Here is a 17362-nt window from a genome sequence, read left to right as displayed (position 1 = left end):
GCGAAGGATGTATTTTCCCAAACATGCTTGGTATACGAGAAACAATTTTATTATTGCTAGCACTGTCACCATTGATCTATGACTGCTTCTACTTCAACACCCACTATTACAGCGAAACGCGCGTCAGACAGTGTAATTGTGAGTGGAATGTACCCCTTTTAAATTAAATTAATCAGTTTGACAGTTGACATTCTATAATAAATTAATACAAATTTTATTAATGTAACTGTTTTAAAATGTTTGATTTTGGAGATACCGTAGCTTTATTATTAGGATTATTTATAAGTGTCATAATCATTTTAGCATGCTTAGGTGCATATGCAAGAAAAAAAGCATATTTGGAACCACTTTGAAGGTATAGTTATCACGATCTTCACTGATAAGAACTCAGTCGTAATTTTTTCGATATTAATGACTAATTTCAAATGCATTTTTCGTATGTATTTATTCTTAAATTTAATCTCATTTGTTACAGATTTGGAGGTGATTCGAAATAAAAATAGGATTAAGTATATTAATATTTTTGTATCTTTATTGTAATATGACAAAATAAAAAAAGAACAAAAAAACATACATAAGTAGTATTTTTCAAAAAAACTTTCACGAAAGTAAATATAAGTGCAAGTTCAATAATTAAGCGATTAATTGTTGAATTTTTTCAATAAGGAAAGAATTGTATTCTTCATAATTGACAGGATCCACTTTTATGCATACTGTTTTCAAACGAGCTTCATCCTAAAATAAAAACTTATATTATGGAAATAATGTTACAGTTTGATACTACATACATTATAAGTCTCAATTTTGGCCCTACATTTCAATAAGTATTCTTTGAAATGAGCTCTATCAACAATATTGGCAACTTCTTCTTTGTTATGTTCCAATGCTTGTCCAACTTCCTCTGCTGTCATGCCTAGGATTTTTTCAACTTCTGAACTAAACATGCTAACCCATTGATTACCAGTGTGATCACCAACATTCATCTGAAAATTCAATACTTTCAATTTTTAATATAGTGTACATATTGTAGCTGAGAGTTGCCCTGATCACTCTAATTTGGCATTGAAGTCGCAAAATCCCAGATGTCTTATTACTTCCAGTAATTAGATTGGTCAACTTCTGATTCGGCTTTTGAAGTTAGATTCTTGAATCATAAGTTGCCTTGATTGACCCAGTTATGGAAAGGTGGTGAATGGTACACAAAAATAAAGGAGAAACAAAAGATGAAAATGGACAAAAAAGAATAAATCTGAAAGAAATACAAATGGCAAAAATAGGGCCAAAAAGGCAATGCACAAAATAGAAACAGAGGAAGACCAGAATGCACGAAATGAACAGAGGGAAGAAACTACATGAGGTACTAGCACATTTTGAGTTGATTCCTATCACTTACACTAACTATGAATCAGTAATGAAGATACCTGACAATGTACAAAATATTGATTGTTGGAGGAAATCAACACAATTGGGTTTGGCTTGACTGCTATCTAAACACTACTCTATGTCATTAGAGTCTCTGCGATCTAAGACATGATTGTCGGTTTGGGAATAAAAATCTTGCACGTTTAAAACGACCGGATGATTTCCGACCATAATCGGTCCGAAAACGCAACAGCACAAAAAATATCATAAATTAGAACTTATTCAAAACGTTAAAAGTAATTTTAACACTTTTAAAGCAGTCGTTAATAGCGAATTTCAGGAATAACTATACCATTTCAAAATATATTTATAAAACATTTCAACCCTTATGATTATGCATCAAAGGCACCAAATAAACCAGCGCCTCGAGTGACAAATTAAAATTTGATAACCCTCGAGAATAGACATGCACAAAATCAGTGTAAAATTCTAGTAGTACAACCAATAAACCTCCAACCCATGGTACCTTACAAATGCAAAGTAGTATGTAGAGTTGGATTATTATTCAGTTTGGAATTTCTAGAACTAGTTTCAACAGCTTGTATTCTAATTTCAGAGTTGTAATAAATTCCAATATCTGCAGGCTTCAAGAAGGTTAGATATTGTCCCCAACATGTTTCCTGTCATCCAATGAGCTCTTTTAATTTCCCACATCTTTAGAAATTTTTTTATTGAGTATTATCAAACGTTTGTGGAGATAAAGATTACAATGTTAAACTAAATGGTAGAATCTTTTATCTGTTCATACTTACACTCGCCAGAAGTCGATATTTGAAATTTGGGAATTCTCTGTTACATTTCTCACACCTGTACATACTATTTTCCAAATCAATAATTTTTTTGTTGCATTCTGCCGTTGGACAAGCTTTGTAGATAATATTTTCAGCTTTTACAAGTAGAATGGTAGCTTTAGCTTGATAATAATCACCTAAAAAATTACGTCAAAATAATTTAGAACATTTATTTATTTATAGTAAACACACCCTTATCTGAACTACCCAATTTCTGATCTTTAACTTCCTTAAATGTCATCCAATTGGTGGATAAATTGCCAGATCCAGATCTAGCGCTTAAATTTTTAATTTGGACGTTTTCTCCTTCACTATCATACCAACCTCTCATTCTATAACATTCCTTCATTTCAGGATTTATTTTTAGTGTACTACTTGAAAGCATACTCAGATTCTTTCCACCTCCAAACTCACTAACTCTAGCTCCTTTTATAACTACAACTGGGTTGTTTGTTCCATCAAAGTTTTCTGCATCTGTACCCCATAGTGTAAAATTGATCTGAAAATTATTAAATATATAGAAAATTAGATAAGATGAAAAGTCAATATTAACTATATAAGAAAACGTTCATACATTACAATGTCTTAATTCTCTAAAAGAACACGAATAAATAAACTCACCGCAGTTTGAGATTGATCAACCAGGACCACCTCTTTCTTTTTCAACTCTTTACCAGTAGATCTGGCTTGAAAAGTTTGTAATTCTCCCACATTTTTTACTACACCAATAACATCTGAAAAAAGTGTTGGATAACATTATGCGGAACATAGACAGGAGGTTTCATTGATTTAAAACGCTAGATCTATAGTTGCCTTTATGAAGTCTACTTATAACCACAGCAAATATATTACAGACCATAAGAATATTGGTGAAAAATATTTAACCAACTAAATTCCAATCTACCTATATAATATTTAACTAGAGTCACGTTAAACTACAATTAACTTGCCACAAATTTAATTTGAAAAAGCTAAGTCTTTCTGCCATATTAGATTGAAGAGAAAATAAATAATGAAAAATAAATTCTAAAAACAATAAAGTCTATTATTTTCTACTCAATTTGATACAATTGATGGCTATCTATGTCCATAATTATTTGGTTTTAAATATCCCCAAAGAAATAAATCTATCGTAAAAAGTATTTATCCTTTTAAACTTCTCATTATTGTATTGTTAAATAGGAAGAAAAATCTGTTGAAATAATTTGATTTGTAACAAATCAAGTTGTACAACATTATAGAAATCAGAAACAAAAAATTGAGGAAAAAATAATGATTTAAATTTAGAATATTCTTACCCACTAAAGTATTTGTTTCCTTTTCTGATATTTTGTCAATAGAAACAAATTCATATTGTGTTGTAGGAATTGCATCATTACTATCAAAACACTCTTGTATGGAACTATCGGCAGTTAAAGTCATTTCATACTCATTTTTCAATGTACTGAATTGTTTATTAGCTGGTTTCAGTTGGCATTTAGTGATATAGTAAACTTTATCGACCTGAAATAGAGACATAAATGAATGTTGTTTTATAAAATTTACTAATTTATCACCTGTAAATAATCATAAAACTTATCCACTAAGTCTCTAAATGCAGTGACACGTATCTCTCCAGTTTCATCTATTAGATCAAAACTGAACAGTTTTCCTTCCCCTCTAGAATTGGACCAAGTTCTAATAGCAGATTTATTTGTAACCCTTGCTTTTATAACCCACCTGCAAATATTTCATTATTAGCCCTAATATAAATCAAAACTTTTAACAACCTATTAATGTTTCATTGTAAGCCCTTACAGTAAATGCAAAGTTTCAACAACCTGCAAATATTTTGTTATAAGCCCTTACAGTAAATGCAAACTTTCAACAGCCTGAAAATATTTCATTAAAAGGCCTTACAGCAAATACAAACTTCCAACAAGCTGCAAATATTTCATTATAAGTGCTTACAGTAAATGCAAACTTGCAACATTATGAGCCATTACAGTAAATACAAATTTTCAACAAACTTACTTATTTTGGTATGGTGTAAGACAGGATATAGGATGTATCATAGAGGAAGATAAATTTGTATCACTTGTGGTGGTTTCCATTGCAGATCCATTTTTTATATTAGTTGGTTTAAAAGAAGTTGAGGTCGAAGATGTTCCATTTGTTGTTGCAGTCCCTTTTGTATCAGCATCAGAGAAAGGAATAGGAGAGCCAATTTTTTGTCCAACTGTAGATCCAGGTTCGATAACAGTCATTTCAAGAATTAATAACACACGACTAAAATATTAAAGTATCTGGAATTGTGCACACATTTTATAAAATACTCAAACTTACGCATCTCCTTTTCCTGCATTGCTGACAACGCTAGTTATGTATTTATCAATTTGTACCACACTGAAATTTTCAACGCCGTTAGGACCAATTTTTTCATTCATTTGGGCTGTTAACATTGCAAAAGAAATGGTGTATTTTCCATCTGATAATAAAATTCGTATTCTTTCTTTATCGCCTGATCCAGCGTTGATCCTTTTACTACCCAGAATTTGCATAATCGGTTTAGGGTATTCGCCTCCTGACATGATGGTCTAAAAGTTGATAAGTATGTACAACGCATTATTTCATATAAAAATATACTAACCTTGAGACACCCTTCCGACATGTTATATTGGGCAGGTGAGGGCATCTTGGAAGTTAATCAAATGCGTTAATATTATTATAAATGCCTTTTTATTAAAACTATACTAACTACAAAGACAAATATAAATTGAGGAAACTTTGTTTAATTGCCGCCAAGATTGACAAGTAAATCTTCATTTTTATTATACAAAAAATAGAATCTTCTTCTTTTTTGAAATCTGATTCAAATCTACTCTAACCTTAAAAATTATGGAATTATATATAAAAGAGGAAAATCATCGACCTATTAAAGTAACCTAACCTTTGATAAGTCGATGACAAAAATGCGATTGACGTTTCATAGACGATTTTGTATATATTTGTGTCAGTTAACATAATTTTACAAATAACAGTAAAAATTAACGAAATGTTTAAACTAATAAAGGAAATATCGTCAAATGTGGTATGATTTCAATATATATACTAGAGAAATTGTAAAATGAATTATATTTTTAATTATGTAATTTACACATAACCTCAAATTACATTGTAGGGTAAATCCTTTAGCAAAAGAGGCCTGCAAACTAGTTCAATAGTTCAACATGATAACTTATTCGTACATAGAGATACTCCCGAAAATAATCCAGATATCGTATTTGAATTTACTCCAGAAAATAAAAAGGTAATAAATTAATTTTGTCTTTATATATAAAAAATTGGGTAATTTTAGAGAGCTGAAGCCATTTTAGCTATATATCCAGAAGGTCATAAAAGAGCAGCTATGATACCTTTACTTGATTTAGCTCAAAGGCAATATGGTTGGTTACCAATTTCAGCAATGAACAAAGTAGCTGAAATATTAAACTTGCCCAAAATGAGAGTATATGAAGTTGCTACATTCTACACCATGTTTATGAGGTATGTGTTGTACTTGTGAATAAAATTATCTTTTTAGGTTGGTCAGTTTTTAGGAAACCTACTGGAAAATATCATGTTCAAATTTGTACTACCACCCCATGCTGGCTTAGAGGCTCAGATGAAATTTTAGAAGCCATTAAAAAAAACCTAAAATTAGAAGTTGGAGAGACGAGTAAAGATATGATGTGGACTTTATCAGAAGTCGAATGTTTGGGAGCATGTGTTAATGCACCTATGGTCCAAATTAATGATGATTATTATGTGAGATCCATTATTTTATATTTAATAAAAATAATCATCAAATTTATACTTTTCAGGAGGATTTAACTGTACAAAGTACAAATGAAATTTTAGATGAATTGAAAAGTGGAGGAAAGCCTGCCCCTGGACCAAGGTGAGATATATTATCAAAATTTTATCGCTTTTCTGTATGTTAAATACAATTAAACTTATTTAATATTTTAGAAGTGGTAGATTTGCTGCCGAACCAATTGGTGAACCAACTTCTTTGAAATGTGAACCACCAGGTCCTGGATTTGGAGTGAGAAGCGATTTGTAAATTTAGTTATTTAAAATTAGTTTTGATTTCAAACTGATATTTGTACCACTTATACAAAAGCCCTAATAGTCCTTTAACATAAAGAATGCAATTTTCCTCACAGAATCCAAACATTAAATTGCACATTTTTTTATTTTATCCTAGGTGTTGGAAATTGCGTTAATTTACAAAGAATAAAGTATATTGTAAAATGAAAATAAAAAATATCACAAAATAAGTTTTCCTTTCTAATTTTTGAAAAATATTTTATTGAATTGAAGAGTTATTACAGTCGAACCTTGTCAAGTCGAAATCAGTAAATTGAAAAAAAATTCTATTCCTTAACCCTCAAATATTTGGTATCTCCAATTATTTCGACTTTGTGTAACTCAAATTTTGAAAATCAGACTCTAAATTTAGTAAAACATAATTACCAGTAAACACGTCATCATAAAAAAAGTTGAAATATTTTCAAGATTTCATGATGATTCAGTCTTTAGTTTGATAAAAAAAATGAAAGGAGACCTAAAATCGAGATAAATAATTACGAAATATAAACAAAAAGGTCTAGGAAGTAGAAAGTAAGACAACTAGTCAAATATCCTGATATAAAATTTTTAATCATCTGGTACAAACAGTGTTCAAAAATCCAAAGAATTTTTTAAACCACTGGAAGGGCACAGTTCATTTCAAGCCAGCAATGGTTAGTTTATAATTTTTTTAAAAAGCGTCATGACCTTGTATTTAAGAAGATTTGTGGTTAAAGTGCAAGTGTAAATAATGAATTATGTGATGAATAGAAAAATGAGTTGTGGACTTTACTTAGGGATTATAAACCAAAAGATACTGACGATATTAGACTTTTTTTTCTCTTGTGCTTCCTAATAAAACGCTAATTTTTTTAAATAAAAGGGATTGTGATGGTAAGTACAGTACACAGCGATTAACAATATTTTTACTACGAATATGGCAGGTACTGAAAAAATTAAACAGTTATAGGAAAGGCTAAAAAATCTCGTTGTTTTCTGATTATAAATCTCTACCAATATGAATAGCTATAGAAAAATTAAAGATAGATCTTTACCAGCTAATACATCTTCCTTTAGACCCAGGAATGATAAAAATTTAGAAATCTGTTGCAGAAAGGAAATTGTTAGGAAAATGATGACAATTTTAAACTGATTCGAAGGCTGTGGTACAAACAACTTCTGAAGAAGCTCTTGAAACTGATATGGAAGTAGATTGTAAAACTGAAACATATAGAAGTTTAATTTGAAGATTATGTGATATGTAATGAAGGAATAACTACTACTGGAACAGTAACCAACGCTCAAACATCGGTTTTCCTAGATGTCAGCCAAGCCTTCGATAAGGTCTGGCATAGGGGTTTAATCTACAAAATTAAAAAACAAATTTCAACCACCTACTTAAGAACAAGAATGAATGAAAGCATTTCCAACAACTTCCCAATATTTGTGAAATGAACATAACCTTAAGAAGCAAAAACAAATTGACTTAAAATGAAAGATTTGTACTGGTTACTAGGAAGAAAATCAAAACTGGAACTGGAAAACAAATCATTTAAAGCCAATTTGGACGTATGGTATACAGTTATGGGGTTATACCATCAAATTTAATACAAATATTATCCAAAAAAACTAACCCCAAATTCTATGTCTGATAAACATGCTCCATGGTATGTTTCAATCAAAACTTTTCAGGAACACTTAAAAATCCCCTACATACAAGAAACAATCGCATATTAAGAGTACAAAATACTGCAACAGATTAGAACTGCACCTCAATCTCTTACTCCAACCACTCTTGGAACCTCAACAGGATAGAAGACTCTAAAGAAACTAGTCAGACATTCGAGATGCTACTGAATTTTAATTAAAAAAATTGGACTTAATAATACTGGGTGAGTAAAAGTGAAACAACTCCTATTTTTTAATGTTTTATTAAAAGCACAATGTATGGCAGGATAAGTTATAATATGCAGCGTAAAATAAGCAAACAAATGTAAAATACACTATAATTCATTGATATGAAATATGTATCCACTCCCGTTGACTAATTTAATATTACGTACGCAAACACCAACTTCATTTATATTCTCATTAATATTATTACTATTACTAAAGTTTTAAAATCCTTTCAGGCTTAAAACTGGGTTAATATGACAAAAAGTTTACCTATCAAACTCCCAAAATACCATTTACCATTAATAAGTTTATTTCTAATCAAGACTGTAACTAAAGAAAACTATTTTTTTCTAATTTTCACTTCAATATTATTTTATGTTTCGAATGCCATCTAAAAGTATATTTGCCAAGAGTTTTCAGAAAATCTAAAATAGATGCCAGTTCAGTTACTAAATAAAATTAAAAATATTTAACGTCTAATATGGTGGAAATAAAATTAAAACAACCTGTGGTACATTTGAACTACTACTGACTTGATATAATAACATATGTTTCTCTATTTATTCAATTGAAGATTAAATTTATTGAAAACTATTACAAATTATAAAACAGTATTTTGGGTATACGCTAAATATATTCAAACAAAGAAAATTATGTATTTTCACTAGAAATCTGTTTTTATAAATGTACGAAATTGCTTATATTATTATTATTATAAATATCATTTAATCTAATATAATTTACTACTAACAAATTTTATTTACATAAATTATTAACTTATAAAAAATGGGGCAGTTCTAGATTTAAAAGGGATAGTTACAAAAAAGTATTGCACTATTGAAGGAATTTTCTTAATTATTAAGGAATAAAATAAAAAGGAACTACAATTATGTCATTTTACTCTAATTTGATGAAAAGCTTATAAAATATCAATAATGACTTTCAAAACTAGTCTACTTAAAATAAAAAAAAAATTAATCTTAGAGACGGCCTGCAAAAAATACTGATCGAAAATTAAAATAACATAAAATTTGTTAGATGTAAATATAACTTGTGAAATAATACCAATAATTCCAAGTTTAACCTTTGTTTTCAATAATAACAGTGTTAAGGGTGTTGGTGATAGGGTTGACCTTAGTTCTGAATTGTTCAGGAATTGGAATTTCAGTATAATCACCATCTCCCTTTGGTATTAAAACGTTCATTTCTGATGACTTTGAACTGATTATGTCCACATCTAATGATTCAGGACTCAAGTAAATCTGGCAACCATCGGTCTTATCGATAGATATAGTAGGAACTTTCCCAAGTACCTGAGATACAAGCAAGATTTAGTGTAACATGAATGGAATCAAATGAAAGTTAATATTTTTACCTGCATTTGAACTGACTGGCAATTGATGAATTCCATGGAAGAAACGAGGGTATCGAAAACCACTGAAGTTTTCTTGCAAGAATCCAATGTAATGGAATTGATTTTGCCTTTAACTTGTACAGTGGAATTTTCACATTTGAATAGATAGACTACATTATTCATCTCTGCATTTTCAACAAGAAGATTGTGATTACCTTTCTGATATTCAATCATCCACTTTTTACCATCTTGAACAAAACTTGGAGGCTTATCGATCTGAAACTCTTTTTATTTTTATACATTTTTACAAAATAAAAATTTAACTTACAGGTTTCACGGAAGATACACTTGTAGGCTGCGCAGTAGGCTTGAAAGGCGCTGGTCCTTGTCTAAGAGTAGGATTTTTGTGGGTCTGCATATCTGAGGTGACTTTTTTCAAACCCTTGGTAATATCTTGCCCTTTGTTGATTTCGGCAAAGAGAGCTGAACGATCTGCGTCTCCAGCGCCTCCCATAATGTCTACATCAAGTACTGGTGGTGGTGGAGGACAACTTGGAGGAGGTGGTGGAGGAGCTCCGCCTTTTGGAGCTGCAGCTTTGCCTGAAAAAAGAAATTACTCATAGAAATATGGAATTTCCCGGAAATTTTTGTATAATTACTTATGATGTTTGAATTATTTAATAGTTATTTAAGATATAAAATTATTTCCTAACTGCTGACACATTAATTATGTACAGATAATTTATCAACATCTGTAGATTTTACAAACATTAGTCATAAAATATATTATGTAGAAAATTAAAAACAAAATTAATCAGCAACATCAATACATAAAACAATGGCATACCAGGGCAAGTGGTGTGAATCATTTGTAATATTTTATTATAATTATAATTAAAAAAAAATTATAGTAACTTTAAAATACGCATTACAACAATTTATTCTGCTTCTATCACATTTTTTTAGAAAAAAAGTAGCTAAATGTGATAATTGTCACTTTATTTATTATATATAATATATATATATATATATATATATAAAATCTTACAATCTTTGATGCAAAATTATAAAAAAAGGACATTTAGGGACCTAAAATATAAAAGCGGCTTCACTAAAAGCCCTGTATTATGTATAAAATGCAACTTTATTTACTTATCTAATACATTGCATTAAATGTGAGCTTTAAATACAAGATTTTGGAAAACATTCAAATACAATATCACTTAGTTTTACTTGGTAGATATCCAAGATTATTACTTGGATTTTTTAAGTGAGATTAGTGGCTATGACATACAAAGTAGTAAATAATCCCAAACATTTTGAAAGTATAGTATATTTATTTATCAATGTATTCTCAATTTTTGACTCAGTTCAGAAACTATAACCCTTACATATTTACTGAAAGAAATGAATAAACCATTAATTAATATACCCACTTTAACAACCGTAACTTGATTATAAAGGAAACACTAGATAAAATCATTTCGTAAGCTTTTAAAATTTAATTGATTTCTAATGAGTAATTATTTAGAAATTCTGTAAACAATTACTTTTGGAAGAGAAGAGGTAGTCCACTTATCAATTGACATTATGAAAAAGTGATATAAAGTACATTTATAACAACCAATTATATACAGTTAATTGTATTTAAACAAAAATTTTTGGAGCACAACCAACAATCTTGCCTGACAAAATAATGTGAGCTACTAAATTGAAATTACAAAATTATATACTTTTAACCTATATACAGCAATGGAAAACAGAGGAAATTTCTTAAAAAATTTTTATGACAAAATGATCATTGAAACTAAAATATTTGAAAGATAAAATACGAAAGGCAATGAAAAGCTGCCTTTGTCCCTGATTCATATTTAATCAAGAGAATAGCTTCATCAGATACCTTGTGCACAAAAAATGAACCATAGGTTAAATTAAAATGCAGAAAATACCAGTTGTAACCACAAATTTTAGAAGTAAATATCTTTTACATTAAAAATTCAACAGATGTGTTTGAATTTATATGGATTCACCTTGTTGATTCTGAACCTTAGAACAGTACCATATAATTATTTGTAAAAGAAATTATTATTAAGCAAATTATGCAATGCTCTAAGAGATTTCCAAAAATAATGATTACTTAATTTTTTTTCAATTTATCTTTTTAATCTCAATTGGACAATAATAGCATTTCCAAGCAGTTAATTTCTACTTAAAAAGATTTGTTTCTTACCTGACCATACTAATCCAGTTGTATGATATTGTTTAACAAATGCCTGAAGGTCACCAAGAGTCTGAATCCAAGCTTTAACCCAATCAAAGTGTTTCTTATCTTTTTCTTTCCAGTCTTTCAATACCCTATTAGTGTAGAACTGACCAGCATCATTCATTTCTTTTACATAAGGAAAAGGAGCAGGACTTACTGTAACCCATCCCAATGCAGGAATACTTTCACTAATAGCTGATAAATGGTTAAAATATTGTGAAGTGCGGTGTTTTTCTCGGTAATCCTGGATCAGTCGAATATTTTCACTAGTAGGTTGCAAGAGGTTGATCAAGTCATTGGAAGAAGGTTGGGCGCATTGGCTTGCTAATTGTAGAAATTGGAATTGGGCATTGAAGGCATTTTTAACCAAATTTGAATGTTCTGCAACATCTCCACCAATTTGGGCGGAAATTTGTAGATACTGAGCTAACGGTCCATTTATAATATCACTAAAACCCAGTACACTCATTTTGATCAAATATAACTACTAATGACAAATGTTAGTTGGATACAAAATTTCCAATCTTCTAGAAACACTCTGATCTATTTTTATATATTTTTACAAAAATTTCCGAATTTTGCCGACGAATGATTCAATGTGGGATGACTAATAAATTACTTTTTTATATCGATGTTGACGTTTCAAGATTGTTTAACACTTTTGAGGTTAACGAGCTTTGTTTGAAATTTTAATGTTGGTCCCACTTATTTTTTGACATTCATAATCGTGTAAACGCCATCTATTTTAAGATGATAAAGTTACTTTTAAATTTTTCTTTCGAAATATTTACATTTACATACAAATCGTAATTAGATGATTGTTACCATCGTATTTTTTAATAGAGTATATTTAAATATTTGTAGATTCGTATAAAGTAATCCAGAGCAGAAAAAAGTTTGTGCTACCGTGATTTGAATGTTTATTATTGACAAATTTAGTCAGATCAATGTTTTACAAAAAGAGTATGTAATAATATTTTCATGTCAATATATGAAGTTCAGTATATATAAAAATATAATTTCCTTTATAGTTATAAAAATATATAATAATCATAGTTTATGTATGTTTATATTTATAAGGTGACATGACATATGTCAATTACCAAGCTAGATGCTTCAGTTATGGTGGTACTGATAGTTAGCATTTAGTAGTAAAATTAACTGGGTTGTAAAAGTGTGTAATGCTACAAATTTTAAGTTTTAATTTTAAATTATAAATATGGTTAAGCGAAAAAATACAGCTTTAATAGATAGTGATTCGAGTAATGATTCCGAAAGTGACTTGGATTCGGTAAGAATATTTTGAATATTCAAAACGTAAAAAAATAACCCATGCTCTATAACGTTTCTAAAATTGTATGTAAAAAGTATCCAGTAGGCTATTACTTTTAAGACGTCAGTTGAATTACGACTTAACACTTTTTTGTAATGCATGCAGGTTTTGTAAATGTTCGTTATATCAACGGTCCTGAAAATGTTATTAGGTATATGTTTTGTAGGAATTTTTAAAACTTGCCAAAAACAAAAAGAAAAAGTCCCCGGCTGCTCATTCATCTGGATCTGATTCAGAATCGGATAGTTCGTTGAAAAATGCAAAGAAAAAAGCAAGAAAAGATTCTTCATCAGAATCAGAGGCTGAGGAGGGAGAAACTAAGAAACAAGAGGAAGCAGAAAAGTCGGAACCTGAAGAAGGTGAAGTATCAGATTCTTCCAGCTCTGAGGAAGAATTTAATGATGGCTATGATGATCAATTAATGGGAGATGAAGAAGATAGAGCCAGATTAGCAGCTTTAACTGAGAAAGAGCGTGAAACAGAGATTTTTAAAAGGATAGAACAAAGGGAAATGATGAAGACGAGGTGAGTTTTTAGTCAGTTATATATTGTAATGGACATTTTCTTATATTTTTCTCATAATATTACTGATAATTATTGTTGGTTTCTGTTTTATAAAATGATATAAATAACAATCCCTTCTCAAATCATGAGTATCTGTATATCCGCATACTTCTAGGTTTGAGATTGAGAAGAAATTAAGACAAGCAAAAAAGGCTGAACGTGCCAGAGACAAGCCATCAAAACCTAAAGAAAAAGATAGAGATAAAGAATTTGTAAGTAAGTTACAGAATGATTTTAGCACAATTGACCACAAAGAAAGAAGCAAAGAGAGAAAGAAAAATATAGAAGAGAATAGGGGTAAAGCTGAAAATAAGAGAGTAAATGCCATGGCAGAATTAAAGGCTAGAAGAGAAGGAAAGATAAAAAGAGAGGAAGCCGAAGAAGAGAGGAAAAAGAAAGAGGAACAAAAAAAGAAAGACGAAGAAGAAGAAATAATGAGTAAGAAAAATGAAACAAAATTAAAAGCTTCAGATATTTACTCTGACGATAGCGACTCAGGTGATGGAGGTAAATTAAAAATATCCTATTTGCTTAAATTTCTATTAATGTCTCTCATTTTTATCAGAAGCAGAACCTTCACCCACAGCCCAAAGACCAACTATAGCAGATTCAATTAGATCTAGGTCTCGATCTAGATCTAAATCGAGATCTTCATCAAGCTCAAGTTTCAGTGATAACGAAGAGGAAGAAGAAGAAAAGAAACAGGATTATTTGCCATCCAGAGTCGATCTTAATTACGTACGCTTATCTAGACACAAATTGGAAAGGTTTGTAGTGATCAAGTAAAACTGTATGTGTTAGTTAACTTATTTTTATATCTGACAGATTTGTCCACATGCCATTTTTTGATAGAATAGCGAAAGGTTGTTTTGTGAGAGTTGGTATTGGCCAACACAACAATGCACCTGTATACAGGGTAGCAGAAGTTATAGGAGTCTATGAAACTGCTAAAATATACAATTTGGGCAATACAAAAACTAATAAGGTTTGTTTCTTAAATTCTGATATTTCAATTATTTCTCTTAAATTTGCAATAAATGATGATAAGTTTTATATACATAGAGATTGTTTCTTCTAAATTTAAATTCTTTTATTTGCTCATAGGGTTTAAAGGTAAGGCATGGTACTCAAGAAAGGGTGTTTAGGTTAGAATTTATATCGAATCAGGAATTTACTGAACACGAATATCAGAAATGGTTAGATGCAACTAGAATAGCAGGAAATGAAATGCCTTCTAAAAGTAAAATGGAACAAAAACAAATGGATATTAAGGAAGCAATTAGTTACGAATTTAATGAAAAGGACGTAGAAAGAATAGTAAGTATATGTGATCTGTAAACCCTTCTATCACTTAATGGTGTAGATTAATAATGGTTGTTTGTGCAAATGTCTTCCATTCATTCCTTTTTTTGAGCTAGATCCTCTGCTTGTTTCCAGTGTCTACTTTCTAATTTGTATCTAGATCAGGGTACATAATAAAGATTGACTTGGAAGGCCAAATATTTCTTGATTCTTTTCTTCTTATTTATCTACATTGAAACTTAATGAAGATCCCAATTTAGGTCTAAATGAATATGCTGCAATCCCAAGATTTTCTAGGTTTGTCTCTCTTTTTTTGTTTTTTTTTTTCAATTTTCCTTAGTCCTCTTAAGTTGTCCATTAATGTGACAGTGCCCGATAGGACTCCTGTTGGTATTCATAGGTTGCTCTTACTTATTATTTCACATTTTAATACACAATCCAAAAAAACGGTCGCCATCAGGGAAGAAATTTTCACATCTTCCACTATCATAATAAATAAAAATTTTTAATCTGGCATATGCCTGGATGCGTTCAAATTGGATATTGTGTTACCAATCTATGAAAAAGGTGAAATACGAGACCTGGAAATTATGTCTGAAATCACAGTTTTCGCAAAGACCTTTGAGAAAAGGATTACGAATGGACTAAACAACTTTTCGGAAAAATTTAAGCAAATTTCTAATGAACAATTCAAGATTTCGTAAGAGAATTCCACTCGGGGTGTGATTGTGTTAACATCAAAACTCCACAGTGGGATAGATTAGGGAAAACCCTCCCTGTGAATACTGCTATATCTATGGAAGGCATTTGATACCGTAAAACATTATTTATTATTGGATACATAAGAAGACACAAGAGTAAGAGGAAATGTCCGAACACTATTCAAAAGCCATTTGAACGACAGCAAACAGTCTGTCCGTATAAATGAAGCAGATCTTCTCTGGTTATAGTTTCCCAATCTTCGCTTGTCTCAGCCCTTGTAGGTTGACCCAATATTTGTTGGGATATTCAGAATTACTTCTATTGCAGCTGTTAAGCATGATTTCATTTATGGTACCATTGGTGATATTTATATATACAGCAACAATCACAATTACATTTACTAAAAGTAAATTAAAACTAAAAGTTTACCTCTGACGATGATAACTTTGTCGAGCAGTGTAATTGTGAGTGTTCTATAATTACATTATTCTTGATTATATATTTTGAACCCTTGAGAGTGATTTGAGTATTTTGTTGTTTAGATTCAAGAAAAATCTCGTTTCAAAGCGAATCCTTACAATTATGCAATGAAAAAAACACAACTGATGAAAGAAAGAGACGGCGCTATGAGTAGAGGAGACGAAGATCTGGCAAGGGAGCTGGCTCAAAAATTGGCTGCTTTGGAAGAGAGAGCATCAGAATTGGACAAATTACGTACTTCAACAATTTCCAGTATTTCATATATTAATGATAGGAATCGAAAAAAGAACGTAGAGGAAGCGGAGAAAGCAATTATGGCCGAAGTTCGAGCAAATAAAGGAAAGAAGGTAGAAATAAATTTGATTACATGACAGAGTTTCCATATGTAATTATTTCATTGTTATAGATTGAAGATCCATTTACCAGACGATCGACAAAACCTAGGATGAACTTTAAATCGGGTGAAAAAGAGGCGCGGGACTTGAAAGAAGCAGAAATGGAGAAAAAACTGTCTGATCTGAAAACAAATGAGGTGAAAGCCGTTGTAGAGACAAAGAAATCCGTCCACGTGGCCCAAGTATCTCAAGACGATTTGTTCTCTGCTCATGATTTTGATATTAAAATTGATCTTGAAGTTCCTCTTGCAGGTAAATTATTACTAATAAAATTAACTTGCAAGTTAAATCCTGTTTATTGATTTTTTAGCTACTCCAGTAAATGTGGTGCCTAAGGCGGTAACAAAAGATTTGGCTCCCAAAAGAAGTCTGAATCTTCAAGATTATAAAAAGAAAAGAGGCCTTATTTAGTATTTATGTAGACTCCTCGTATCGAACTTGTTTAAAAAGAACCTCAGACTAGCTACCATAGAACGAATCAAAAAGGTATTAAATTTTTTGTCATAACTCGTGATTCATAATTTTAAATATTTATTATGATTTTTTGTCATCTAGCAAACTTTTTTGTTTCTTTATAATATACATATGTAAGATTTGTACATAGTAGATATGATGTATGTGAAATATTAAATGTACGTTTTTTAATTATTGTTTTCTTTTCTGTATTCGTTTACCTGCTTTTTGATAAGCAAACATGCTTCATTAAATACATTTTTTATGTAATGAAGAATTCTTAAACTAATTTATTTAAAAAAATGCTGCGTACAA

At 30.2% G+C, this 17362-nt stretch overlaps 4 protein-coding genes and 1 long non-coding RNA gene across 6 annotated transcripts; 3 read left to right on the top strand and 2 right to left on the bottom strand.

The window, feature by feature from the left end:
- Positions 1 to 188: 188 nt before the first annotated feature.
- On the top strand, positions 189 to 578 carry LOC130890953 (uncharacterized). Its single transcript, XR_009058807.1, has 2 exons — positions 189 to 355; positions 476 to 578. It is a non-coding gene; the product is annotated as an uncharacterized LOC130890953 (long non-coding RNA).
- On the bottom strand, positions 506 to 5075 carry LOC130890952 (replication protein A 70 kDa DNA-binding subunit). Its single transcript, XM_057795415.1, has 10 exons — positions 4843 to 5075; positions 4539 to 4789; positions 4227 to 4481; positions 3770 to 3932; positions 3512 to 3716; positions 2835 to 2947; positions 2406 to 2712; positions 2175 to 2350; positions 789 to 983; positions 506 to 735 (listed from the first exon to the last, which is right to left on the bottom strand). The coding sequence occupies exons 1-10, from the start codon at positions 4885 to 4887 to the stop codon at positions 634 to 636; spliced, it is 1812 nt and encodes a 603-aa protein (XP_057651398.1). The 5' UTR covers positions 4888 to 5075; the 3' UTR covers positions 506 to 633.
- Positions 5076 to 5124: 49 nt separating this feature from the next.
- On the top strand, positions 5125 to 6795 carry LOC130890951 (NADH dehydrogenase [ubiquinone] flavoprotein 2, mitochondrial). 2 transcript variants are annotated; one of them, XM_057795413.1, is made up of 6 exons: positions 5125 to 5283; positions 5374 to 5502; positions 5551 to 5738; positions 5792 to 5999; positions 6056 to 6132; positions 6204 to 6795. In XM_057795413.1, the coding sequence occupies exons 1-6, from the start codon at positions 5248 to 5250 to the stop codon at positions 6295 to 6297; spliced, it is 732 nt and encodes a 243-aa protein (XP_057651396.1). In that variant the 5' UTR covers positions 5125 to 5247; the 3' UTR covers positions 6298 to 6795. The 2 variants fall into 2 exon arrangements, with proteins under 2 accessions (XP_057651396.1, XP_057651397.1); XM_057795414.1 differs by having other exon boundaries at positions 5169 to 5314.
- An 84-nt stretch (positions 6796 to 6879) lies between these two features.
- Positions 6880 to 12497, bottom strand: LOC130890950 (adenylyl cyclase-associated protein 1). The gene is made up of 4 exons (XM_057795412.1): positions 11786 to 12497; positions 9884 to 10155; positions 9577 to 9831; positions 6880 to 9514 (listed from the first exon to the last, which is right to left on the bottom strand). Exons 1-4 carry the CDS (start codon positions 12285 to 12287, stop codon positions 9281 to 9283), a joined length of 1263 nt encoding a protein of 420 aa, XP_057651395.1. The 5' UTR covers positions 12288 to 12497; the 3' UTR covers positions 6880 to 9280.
- A 403-nt stretch (positions 12498 to 12900) lies between these two features.
- LOC130904083 (RNA polymerase-associated protein Rtf1) lies at positions 12901 to 17239 on the top strand. Its single transcript, XM_057816640.1, has 9 exons — positions 12901 to 13109; positions 13318 to 13676; positions 13831 to 14222; positions 14281 to 14482; positions 14541 to 14700; positions 14820 to 15032; positions 16262 to 16546; positions 16606 to 16846; positions 16905 to 17239. Exons 1-9 carry the CDS (start codon positions 13038 to 13040, stop codon positions 17003 to 17005), a joined length of 2025 nt encoding a protein of 674 aa, XP_057672623.1. The 5' UTR covers positions 12901 to 13037; the 3' UTR covers positions 17006 to 17239.
- Positions 17240 to 17362: the final 123 nt, after the last annotated feature.

This window comes from Diorhabda carinulata, chromosome 2 (assembly GCF_026250575.1).
Source record: "Diorhabda carinulata isolate Delta chromosome 2, icDioCari1.1, whole genome shotgun sequence".
NCBI classification, from domain to species: domain Eukaryota; kingdom Metazoa; phylum Arthropoda; class Insecta; order Coleoptera; family Chrysomelidae; genus Diorhabda; species Diorhabda carinulata.
The sequence above is the reverse complement of the archived record's forward strand: the minus strand, read 5'-3'. Positions and strand labels throughout refer to the sequence as shown.

What these genes read in the sequence shown, in the direction of transcription:
- LOC130904083 (XM_057816640.1), top strand. Translation starts at nt 13,038, where the DNA reads ATGGTTAAGCGAAAAAATACAGCTTTAATAGATAGTGATTCGAGTAAT. An exon ending in AGGGAAATGATGAAGACGAG is followed by an intron (nt 13,677 to 13,830) that starts GTGAGTTTTTAG and finishes GCATACTTCTAG; the next exon opens with GTTTGAGATTGAGAAGAAAT. An exon ending in TAGCGACTCAGGTGATGGAG is followed by an intron (nt 14,223 to 14,280) that starts GTAAATTAAAAA and finishes CATTTTTATCAG; the next exon opens with AAGCAGAACCTTCACCCACA.
- LOC130890952 (XM_057795415.1), bottom strand. Translation starts at nt 4,887, where the DNA reads ATGCCCTCACCTGCCCAATATAACATGTCGGAAGGGTGTCTCAAG. An exon ending in CTTACACCATACCAAAATAA is followed by an intron (nt 3,933 to 4,226) that starts GTAAGTTTGTTG and finishes AAATATTTGCAG; the next exon opens with GTGGGTTATAAAAGCAAGGG. An exon ending in TTGATCAATCTCAAACTGCG is followed by an intron (nt 2,713 to 2,834) that starts GTGAGTTTATTT and finishes AATAATTTTCAG; the next exon opens with ATCAATTTTACACTATGGGG.
- LOC130890950 (XM_057795412.1), bottom strand. Translation starts at nt 12,287, where the DNA reads ATGAGTGTACTGGGTTTTAGTGATATTATAAATGGACCGTTAGCTCAG. An exon ending in AACTGGATTAGTATGGTCAG is followed by an intron (nt 10,156 to 11,785) that starts GTAAGAAACAAA and finishes TTCTTTTTTCAG; the next exon opens with GCAAAGCTGCAGCTCCAAAA. An exon ending in GTGTATCTTCCGTGAAACCT is followed by an intron (nt 9,832 to 9,883) that starts GTAAGTTAAATT and finishes AAAGAGTTTCAG; the next exon opens with ATCGATAAGCCTCCAAGTTT.
- LOC130890951 (XM_057795413.1), top strand. Translation starts at nt 5,248, where the DNA reads ATGTTTAAACTAATAAAGGAAATATCGTCAAATGTG. An exon ending in AGGAAATATCGTCAAATGTG is followed by an intron (nt 5,284 to 5,373) that starts GTATGATTTCAA and finishes ATTACATTGTAG; the next exon opens with GGTAAATCCTTTAGCAAAAG. An exon ending in TTCTACACCATGTTTATGAG is followed by an intron (nt 5,739 to 5,791) that starts GTATGTGTTGTA and finishes GTCAGTTTTTAG; the next exon opens with GAAACCTACTGGAAAATATC.